This window comes from Tribolium madens, unplaced genomic scaffold, assembly GCF_015345945.1.
Source record: "Tribolium madens isolate multiple individuals breed KSU strain unplaced genomic scaffold, Tmad_KSU_1.1 Scaffold_20;HRSCAF=117;Tcas5.2_LG4, whole genome shotgun sequence".
NCBI classification, from domain to species: Eukaryota; Metazoa; Arthropoda; class Insecta; order Coleoptera; family Tenebrionidae; genus Tribolium; species Tribolium madens.
The window spans coordinates 1,442,212-1,452,834 of NW_025400985.1; the positions used below are offsets into that span (position 1 = coordinate 1,442,212).

At 31.5% G+C, this 10,623-nt stretch overlaps 4 protein-coding genes across 4 annotated transcripts in view; 1 reads left to right on the plus strand and 3 right to left on the minus strand.

Moving 5' to 3' along the window:
• LOC123005431 overlaps nt 1-1,155 on the minus strand; it is a 3,299-nt gene extending 2,144 nt beyond the window's left edge. The window contains exons 1-2 of the mRNA XM_044399177.1: nt 1,022-1,155; nt 630-976 (exon numbers count right to left, since the gene is read on the minus strand). Of these exons, the coding sequence (XP_044255112.1) occupies nt 630-976; nt 1,022-1,095 (421 nt within the window). The 5' untranslated portion in view covers nt 1,096-1,155. The remainder of the gene's footprint in view (nt 1-629; nt 977-1,021) is intronic.
• LOC123005432 lies at nt 1,102-2,160 on the minus strand. The gene is made up of 4 exons (XM_044399178.1): nt 2,032-2,160; nt 1,859-1,985; nt 1,526-1,814; nt 1,102-1,268 (listed from the first exon to the last, which is right to left on the minus strand). The coding sequence occupies exons 1-4, from the start codon at nt 2,103-2,105 to the stop codon at nt 1,168-1,170; spliced, it is 591 nt and encodes a 196-aa protein (XP_044255113.1). The 5' UTR covers nt 2,106-2,160; the 3' UTR covers nt 1,102-1,167.
• Nucleotides 2,161-2,756: 596 nt separating this feature from the next.
• Nucleotides 2,757-4,016, plus strand: LOC123005552 (protein YIPF1). Its single transcript, XM_044399350.1, has 3 exons — nt 2,757-2,884; nt 2,940-3,220; nt 3,268-4,016. Exons 2-3 carry the CDS (start codon nt 3,061-3,063, stop codon nt 3,969-3,971), a joined length of 864 nt encoding a protein of 287 aa, XP_044255285.1. The 5' UTR covers nt 2,757-2,884; nt 2,940-3,060; the 3' UTR covers nt 3,972-4,016.
• Nucleotides 4,017-8,815: 4,799 nt separating this feature from the next.
• On the minus strand, nt 8,816-9,898 carry LOC123005553 (ragulator complex protein LAMTOR1). The gene is made up of 5 exons (XM_044399351.1): nt 9,697-9,898; nt 9,572-9,648; nt 9,435-9,524; nt 9,174-9,387; nt 8,816-9,065 (listed from the first exon to the last, which is right to left on the minus strand). Exons 1-5 carry the CDS (start codon nt 9,742-9,744, stop codon nt 8,970-8,972), a joined length of 525 nt encoding a protein of 174 aa, XP_044255286.1. The 5' UTR covers nt 9,745-9,898; the 3' UTR covers nt 8,816-8,969.
• Nucleotides 9,899-10,623: the final 725 nt, after the last annotated feature.

The following is a 10,623-nucleotide window of genomic DNA, read 5'->3' on the forward strand; positions in this document are numbered from 1 at the left end:
ATTTGGAATTATAGGAATTAATCTAAATACAATAAAATAACTGAAATTGTTTGTAAATCAATAAAATTTTTTGATTACTGTTTTTTTTAGAATTACTAATTTTTATTTTTTTGTTCAAAATTACGTAGTTTCTTAGAACTAGTGGAATTACGCAAATGAAACTGAAATTAAGTTGGAATTACAAGAATTAATTTGGAATTACAGGAATTACGATGAATTATTGTAATTACTAAAATTTTGTTAGAATTAGAATTTTTTGGAATTACTGGAATACTTTTTGGAGTTACCTACCTATAAAAAATAATTTCTTTTCAAAATTCCGTTGAAGTTCTTATACCTAATTATCGGAATGAATGTAAAATTACAGAAATTATTTTGGAATTAAAAAAATTAAGTTGGAATTAATTTGGAATTACAAGAATTAATCTAAAACAATGAAGGTACGATGGATTATTACAATTGCTAGAATTTCGATGAAATTTTTTAGAGTTTTTAGAATTAATTCTTTACAAAATTACGTTAAATTTTTTAAAATTATCGGAATTACGATGGATTTCCGGAATTATTAGAATTTTTTTGGGATTATTGAAATTTTTTTCAAGTTAACGCCCCCCTGAAAAAATAATTACGTAATTTGCAATAATCGACTTGGTACGTGGTTCTGAGTCGGTCCCGATTGATCCTCGAAATCAAATCATCAGGGGGCGCATTCCTCAAACACTCATAAATATAGGGGAATTTCTCTTTCAGTTTTTGCAAATAAACATTAGGTTGGCTAAACCGGCTGACTTGTGACTCAGGACTCGCCCCAACTTTCACAGGGTAGACTTTAGGGTCGAGAAGGGGGCCCATGGGCCCCAAACGACTCCATGCAGCTTCGGATTGCTCAAGCCCCACTTGTTTAGTTTTCTCGATTTTGGGACAGTGGCACTCACACGAGAGGTGGTCCCCAGCTTCGGGCAAAACCGGGGTTATCCTGAAACCCAAATTATAATTTTTTTCAAAAAAAAAATGACATTACTTAAGTCCATATGTTCGCACATAAGGCCAAATGTAGTCTTTTCTGTAAGTGGTCTGAAACTGATCGAGAACCATTGCGAATTTTGAACAAAAATTTTTATTAAACTGAAATTTTGACACAAGTTTTTGACAAACATGAATGATTGATTAAGTTTGAGGTTTTTGGATGCTTTTTTCCAAGATAAACTCCCCAAAGGTGCCAATGTGGTCGGTGTATTCGCTGATGTAATGGCTACAAGCGAGGTTTCCTAAAAAGATAAAATTTTCGTGATTTTTGTCCTGAAATTATTGCCTAGGATTTAGGGATATTCGTGAATAGGTTGCCATAAATTTGGTTAGGTTGGTGACAAAGTAACTAGTGTCAAAATTTAGGTTAAGTCAACTGTCAATCTGACAGAAAACGTCAACCGTCAACAACAAAGGGCAAAAATTCTAGTTACAAACAACATGAAAAACGTAATTTTCCTAAAAGTGGTAATTTCTTGTTGACAAATCAAATAAATACCATGCGTGTGTAGGGTGTTGGGGGGTATGATAATAAGGGGTGGTCTTAAAGCCTTCGTCTGATCCCTGAAATAAATCCCATAAGTCGTTAACGGTATTTCAGCATCATCTGGTAAAGTGAATTTCCTCCTTCGTTTATCCAAATTAAATTCAATATCTTTTTCAATATCACAAAAACTCGTCTGGTATTCAGTGACCGCCCCTCTAGTCATTTTATTCTTCATTATGGCATCTTTATCTAACGGTTCTTGAAAATGCGTTTTTGCAATCCCTTTGTATTTTTCTTTAAACTAAAAAAACCGTTAATGTAATGATCCAGACTTTGTATACAAACTTTTTCCAAGTATTTGTCCCCATTTTCATTCGGTGGTGTCAAATCTGTTTCATCTAGGACCAAAAACTGCCTAAAACCCTCACTGATGGGGTCCTCAAACTCCTGTTTTTGTGCCTTTGCCCGTCGACTTGAACAAAATTGTAAGAAAAGGGAAAAACACAAGGGCAAAGTACTGGTTTAGCGGTTTTTTCACGAAATCCTTCATGTACGTCGACAAAAAAGTGTATTTAATCTTGTCCGAACCCATTTTTTACTTTTACAAGAATGACAGCGGAATTTTGAAATTTGCTGGTGACTTTTGTTCTGTACCATTGGTAGCTCAAGGAACACAAACCTAATTAATAACTTTAATTATCGGTTTTTTTGCAAAATAATTATTTCCATGCGTGCCTTAAAATGTAAATCTAATTTTATCCAAATTCATTTTTCATTTTGCAAGTGTGAGGGCAAAATTTTAATATTTGCTAGTGATTTTTATTTTGTACTATTGCTAGCACAAAGTAATTAAAGATTAATAATGGAAAGACGTACAAGATAGTTATCTCTTTTTAACTTTTGTAAACAGCATTGTTGCTCTCTCGCTACGTATTTGCATAAGTCAGTCACGCTATTTATCTCACTTTAGCAAATGCGATTAAAGTAACGTAGAACTATTGACGTACGTCTAAATTGTAAGCAAGCTATTTTTAATGAGGAACCTAATATTTATACACTCTATATCATCATAATAATCGTAATTAAAGCATTGTAAAAATCGTAATGCTTTAATTTTTGACTTTAGTACCAAACAAAAGCTGTCAAATGTCAAAACACGGAGGTCATGTCGTATTCTTGATTCACACTACCCCCATCAGCAAATAAATTGTAATATCCTTATTGTATCAATTTTTTTACAAAATCGTTTCTATACGTAAACATGTCCTCAAAAAAGTATGGTTAATTCTATTCTAAACACTTTTATCACAAAATTTTCAAATTTGCTAGTGACTTTCATTTTGTACCAGTGGTAGCTTAAGAAAAACACACGTGAGTACCAAATATTTTGCAAAATTCTTTTTATACTTAATTTTATTGTAACCAGTTTTTGAGATTTTCAAGCCCGGTCCAAATTTTTTTGTTGGTGAATTTCGTCTTGTCGGGTTGGCGACACTACTCCCACCATCACACGTCAAAAATGTCAACACGTCAAAAATAATCAAAAAATGGCAAAAATGCAAGAAGTCCCGACTGACGAACTCTTATCGTTTCACGATTACCCCTCAGTGCACTCCCCCAACCCTCAAAACACGGCCCAATTGCCCATAAATCAAGATTTTAACAATTCCCAGGAGAATGAGTCTGGAGCCCCCTTGGACGAGCCAAGTGAGTAGTTTCGCGACAGTTTGAGCGTCCTAATGGTGCGTTTTCAGGTGCCCAAAAATCGTTTTGGACCCTTGAGTACTACCAGCAGTTTTTCGATGTGGAGACACGAGACGTCCTGGACCGAATAATAGCCTCCATAACCCCGAAACGGGACACTTCGCTGAAGCACCACCTTCGTGACAAACCCGACTTGTACGGCCCCTTCTGGATTTCCGTAACTCTCATTTTTACCATTGCAATTAGTGGAAATATCGCCAATTATCTCCAACACACAAACAGCCAATACCATTGGAAATACAACTTTCAGTTAGTTTCATACGCCGCCACGGCGATTTACATTTACGTCTTGTTAATTCCCTTCGCATTGTGGGGCTTGTTGAAGTGGAGTTCGGATGTGAGCGATTTGGAGGGCTTGGAAACGGGGACCACTCCAAGTGCCCTCGAACTGATTTGTATTTACGGTTATTCGTTGTTTATCTACATCCCAGCGTCGATTTTGTGGTCAATTCAGATCAATTTGTTGCAATGGGGGCTTGTTTTAGTCGCTGCGGTGGTCTCAGGGGCTGTTTTGTTGTTCACTTTGCTCCCAGCTTTGAGACTTTCGAGACATAAGATTTTTCTCATGATTGGGATAGGGGGCTGCCATCTGCTGTTAGCAGCAGGCTTCATGCTGTATTTCTTTCACGTACCTAGCGCCCCACTTGAGCATCATCAGGATTTAGTAAAAAATATAACACTCAAGTCAATTTAAATTTATTTGTAATTGTAACACTAAATTAATATACAATTAATTCTAGTCTAATTTTGAATTTGGTGGTCAAAATAGAAGTAATTCTCACACAAAAACTGAGTAAATCGCTCGAAATATTAAAATAACAGCAATTTCGTTCAAATGTGGCGGTTTTTCGTCTTTTTTTAACGAAATCTTGCGAAAAAAAAGTTAAATCCCTTACAATAACGTCAATATTAAAATAATTTGGTCATTTTCAAATAGTTTTAACAAAATAAAGAAAGTTTTTTAGTTAAAAGTAATCTCACTAAATAAATGAGTTTCTCGCTCAAAAGCAGACTAAACCCTTTAAAATAGCGTCAATTTTAAAATAATTTGGTCATTTTTTCGAATTGTTTTGACGAAATTACATGAAATAAGAGCATTTTTTAATGGAAAAAAAACAACGGGGTAAATAGCTCGAAATAGACCAAAAGACTTCAATTTCGATAAAATGTGGTGTTTTGGTGAAATCTCTCTCACTCAGAAAAACAGGCTAAAATAGCGGCAATTTTAAAATAATTTTGATATCTTTTGAGGAAATTACAAGCAAATCAGATACTTTCGCACTGAAAAACGCCAAAAATAAGGTCAATTTCGAACAAATTTGGTTGGTCATTTTTCGTCTTGTTTGGACAAAATCTCACGAAAAAAAGAGTTTTTCGTTGAAAAACAAGTCAAAACCCCCAAAAAAGCATCAATTTTATCATATTTCGAATTGTTTTGACGAAATTTCATCAAATAAAAGAGTTTTTTTTTTCTCAAAAATAGAGTAAATTGCTCGAAACTAACTAAAATAATGCCGTTTTCGATAAAATTTGGTGATTTTTCGTCTTATTTGGGTGAAATTTTTTGAAATAAATGGGTTTCTCACTCAAAAAAACAAGATCTTCAAAACGACATGCTAAAATAGTAACAATTTTAAAATAATTTGGTTATTTTTTGACTTGTTTTGACGAAATTATAAGAATATGTGAGTTTCTCACTCAAAAACGACAAAAATTCGGTGGTTTTGAACACAATTCTACGAGAAACTCTTTCTCGCTTAAAAATCAACTAAATCCCTCAAATAGCATCAATTTTAAAATAATTTGGTATTTTTTTGAATTATTTTGACAAAATTACATAAAATAAGAGAGTTTTTTTACTCAAAAACGGAATAAATTCCCCGAAACAGACTAAAATGACTTTAATTTCGATAAAATTTGTCAATTTTTCGTCTTGTTTGGACGAAATCTCACAAAATTAAGGCCAATTTTGAAGAAAATTGGTGTTTTTTTGTTGTTTGGGGATTTGGATTTAGAGATTTAATTTAATATGGACAAAATTTGTGCCAGCAGTTGCGGTTATACAAATTAGGCAAGTTCAATATTTAGTTCAATTAGGTGGAAATTTTTTAAATTTAAATTAAAACTTTTTAGGTGAAAGTTTCTCACACAAAAATAACGCCAATTTCGACGAAATTTTATAATTTTTTGCCTTGTTTGGAGGAAATCTCGCCAAATAAATGAGTTTCGCCCTCAAAAACAAACTAAATCCCTCAAAATAGCATCAATTTTAAAATAATTTGGTCATTTTCAAATAGTTTTAACGAAATTATTTTTTACTCAAAAACTGGGTAAATGAATGTAAGTAAGGTAAGTAAAATTTTGTGATTTTTCGTTTTAGTTAAACGTAATCTCATTAAATAAATGAGTTTTCGCACAAAAACAAGCTAAATCTCTTGAAACAGGCCAAAATATTATCAATTTTTATCCAATTTGGCTATTTTAAAGCCGGCTTTGACAAGACTTTGCGAAATAATGATAAAATTTGGCCATTTTTTGACTTATTTTGATGAAATCCCAATAAATAAGAGATTTTCTCACACAAAAATATAGTACATCGTTCGAAACAGAAAAAATGAGGCAAATTTCGATCAGATTTGGTAATTTTTCGTGTTGAAATACGTGAGTTTTGACAAAATTACATGAAATAAGAATATTTTTTACTCAAAAATGGAGTAAATTGCTCGAAACTAACCAAAATAATTCCGTTTTCGGTAAAATTTGGTGATTTTTCGTCTTATTTGGGTCAAATTTCTTGAAATAAATGGGTTTCTCACTCAAAAAAACAGATCTTCAAAACGACATACAAATAGTAACAATTTTAAGATAATTTGGTTATTTTTTGACTTGTTTTGATGAAATTATGAGAATATGTGAGTTTCTCACTCAAAAACGACAGAAAATTCCTCTTGTTTGAACACAATTTGACGAAAAAAATAGTTTCTCGCTTAAAAACAAGCTAAATCCCTTAAAATGGGATCAATTTTAAAATAATTTTAATATCGTTTGAGGAAATTACAAGCAAATCAGATAGTTTCTCACTGAAAAACGCCAAAAATAAGGTCAATTTCGAACAAATTTGATCATTTTTCGTCTTGTTTGGACAAAATCTCACGAAAAAAAGTTTTTAGTCCAAAAACAAGTCAAATCCCCCCAAAAAACGTCAATTTTATAACAATTAGGTCATATTTCGAAATGTTTTGACGAAATTTCATCAAATAAGAGAGTTTTTTTACTCAAAAACGGGTAAATTGTTCAAAACAGATCACAATGACCCTAATTTCGATAAAATTTGGTAATTTTTTGTCATGCTTGAGTGAAATCTCACAGAATAAATGAGTTTCTCGCACAAAAACAAGCTAAACCCCTCAAAATAGCGTTTTAAAATAATTTAGTAATTTTTCGAATTATTTTGACAAAATTACATGAAATAACATAGTTTTTTTACTCAAAAATGGTGTAAATTACTCGAAACTAACTAAAATAATGCCGCTTTCGGTAATATTTGGTGATTTTTCGTCTTACTTAGGTAAAATTTCTTGAAATAAATGAGTTCCTAACCAAAAAAAAACAGATCTTCAAAACGGCATGCTAAAATAGTAACAATTTTAAAATAATTTGGTTATTTTTTGACTTGTTTTGACGAAATTAAAAGAATATGTGAGTTTCTCACTCAAAAACGACAAAAATTTGGTGGTTTTGAACAGAATTTCACGAGAAACTCTTTCTCGCTTAAAAACCAACTAAATCCCTCAAAATGGCATCAATTTTAAATTAATTTCGTAATTTTTCGAATAATTTTGACAAAATTGCATGAAATAAGAGAGTTTTTTTTACTCAGAAACGAAGTAAATTCCTCGAAACAGACAAAATTGAATTTAATTTCAAAAAAATTTGGTCAATTTTCATCTTGTTTGGACGAAATCTCACAAAATAAATGAGTTTCTCGCTCAAAAAAATGCTAAGTCCCTCGAAACAGGACAAAATAACGCCAATTTTGAAAAAAATGGTGTTTTTTTGTTTGAGTTTTTCACTCAAAAACAAAAATAAGGCCAATTTCGATCAGTTTGGTGATTTTTGGTTTTGTTTGGACAAAATCTCACGAAGAAAAGAGTTTCTCGTGCAAAAACAAGTCAAATCCCTCAAAAAAGTATCAATTTTATAATAATTTATAATTTTTCGAATTGTTTTGACAAGATTTTATGAAATATAAAGTTTTTTTTACTCAAAAACGAAGTAAATTGCTCAAAACAGATCAAAGTAACTCACAAAAGTAATCTCACGAGAAATGTAAGTAAGTAATCTCACAAAAAATGAGTTTCTCGCTCAAAAACAAGCTAAATCTCTCGAAACAGGCCAAAATAGCATCAATTTTCATCCAATTTAGCTATTTTAAAGCCTGTTTTGACAAAACTTTACGAAATAATAAATCAAATGTGACCATTTTTGTAGTAAATCGTTAGAAAAAGACAAAAATGAGGCAAATTTCTATCAGATTTGGTAATTTTTTGTGTTGTTTGGACAAAATCTCACAAAAAAGCTAATTCCCTCGAAACAGGCCAAAATAGCATTAATTTTTTTAAACAATTTGATTATTTTTGACTAGTTTTGATGAAATTACAAGACAAAAAGAGAGTTTTTTACTCAAAAACGACAAAAATAACACCAATTTCAATCAAATTTTATGATTGTAGCCTCGTTTTTAGACAAAATCTCACGAAATAAATGAGTTCCTCGTTTAAAAACAAGCTAAACCCCTCAAAGTAGCGTCAATTTTAAAATAATTTGGTCATTTTTTGAATTGTTTCGACAAAATTACATGAAATAAGAGAGTTTGTTACTCAAAAATAGGGTAAATACCTCGAAACAGACCAAAATAATTCCCCTTTCGATAAAATTTGGTGATCTTTCGTCTTATTTGGGTGAAACTTCTCGAAATAAATGAGTTTCACACTCAAAAAAAAAACAAAATCCCTCGAAAGCGACAATTTTAGAATAATTTGGTTATTTTTTTGCCTTGCTTTGACGAAATTATAATATGTTAGTTTCTCCCTCAAAAACAACAAAAAAGGGCAAATTTCGATTATTTTGGTGATTTTTCGCCTTGTTTGAACGAAATAAATGAGTTCCTTGCTCAAAAACAAGCTAAACCTCTCAAAATAGCGTCAATTTTAAAATAATTTGGTAATTTTTTGAATTGTTTTAACAAAATTACATGAAATAAGAGAATTTTTTTTAATAAATTACTCGAAACAAACCAAAATAATGTCGCTTTCAATCAAACTTGGCGATGATTCGTCTCCCTTGAAATGGGTTTCACTCAAAAAAAAACTAAATCCCTGAAAGAGGCTAAAATAGTGACAATTTTAAAATGATTTGTTTGACGAAGTTATAACATATGTGCATTTCTCACTCAAAAACGACGAAAATAGGAAAATTTCGATCAATTTCGTAATTCTTGGTCTTGTTTGAGACAGGATTTAATAAAAAATAAAACACTCAAGTCAATATAAATTTATTTGTAATTGTAACACTAAATTAATATACAAATATAGTAAGGGTTTGATCATATCTCAGAAACTGTGACTCCAAATAAGCAAAATGATATGTCTGACACAAAAATAAGACAAGTCACAAGTTTCACAATAATTATTCAACATGGGATACGGAAAGGCACAACTAAATCTTCCTTATGCTCGACTTTAATATCATTAATCGCAATGGCTGCTTTCTCAAGAGCTTCAGTTATCTGCAAAAATGAAATAATCAATAGTAGATTACATGCACGGTGGGAATGTACCACACTTGATGTTGTATACTATTTTCGTAAATTAAAAAAAAGAAAAAATCGAGTTACCAAAATCCTGTCGTCTGCACTGATTGGTTCAGATTGCAGGATTTTCTCCGTCCAGGGGATGTCCTCCAGGATGCAAGTTTTAAGCCTATTTGTTAATTTGTTCTTTTTGCTTGCACAAACTTGTTGCACTTTAATATTATATTGTTTCATTCTATCGAGATACTCGTGTTGTTGCAAGTTGTGTGAGTCTAAAGCGGCCACATCTATGACATTCCTGCAAAAAAAAGTGAAAATTTTATTTTTTTTTGATGAGGGACCGACGTTGCCGTTTCTTGTAGTATCCTATTCAGTGCAGATTGTTCGTCAGTCTTTTTTGGGGCAGATTTCGAGTTGTGACACAGTAAGTCCTCGCTGGAACAGGAAAATTGCAACACTGCCAAGTCAATTATTTTAATTACCTATTTACTCTTTGTATGTTTGTGTTGTTTGACACGGGATCCACAAGGAGATGGGTCCTTTCGTTCGGGTCACCATGCTAGGGGTTAAATTTGGTTATTGTTGTTGTGGTAGGAATTGTTGTTACCTGAGATGAACCATCATCCTTGCAAAAAAAACTATAACAGCACCCCATTTTTGAAAATATAAGTGGTTTTAAACGCAATTTAGATCATGAAGACCAGTTTTTGTCACGGTTAATGTTAATAACTTTGTATTTTATTTACTATCACAAAACACAAAATGACATTGTCAAAACGTTGACACTTGACAGGTGATTACCAATTCCTGTATTATCGGCCTTTCGAAAATGTTAATTTAATTGGACACAATTAATTTTAAATACGAAATTAGTCCACAATTTTAATACAAGCAATGAAAATATTTGAATTCCAGCAGAATGTGACATTTATATTGACAGATGATTACAAAAAAATAAAAAATAAAGCAGTTTTTATTTAGAAATTTCTTCTTTACCGGCAGATTAAAATTTAAAATTGTTATTACGTAAAGCAAGGTAAACACTAAAAGTACACTTCTGGGCGGGGCTTAACAAAATAATTGTTTTTAAACAAATAAGTGCTTCCAACCTCTACATGCAACAATTATTTGTGTTATAACCGTAAAAAATTGCAGTTTAAATATAACAGTTTTCAAATGGTGTTCTTTTTTAGTTCTTTCTCAAATAATAAAGCAAATCTACAGGCCATTGCTTCTAAAAACTGTTTTTTTTTTATAAAGTGGACTCGTCCAAGACGAGTATTTCTAGGTTTCACCGCACTGTAATAAAAAAGTTTTGACAAATGATTACGATACTGCGTAATAATTTAAACTAATTGAAGTTTAATGCCATAATGCAAGTTTAAATAAGAAAATCTTCCAATTCTAATAAAAAAAAATTATTTTCATTTACAAATCCCTTTCTTACCGGCTGCGCAAAATTTAAAATATTTACTGTAGTTTGATTAAAAAAAAGTTATCAATGCAAGATTTATTTACAATACATCAATTTAGA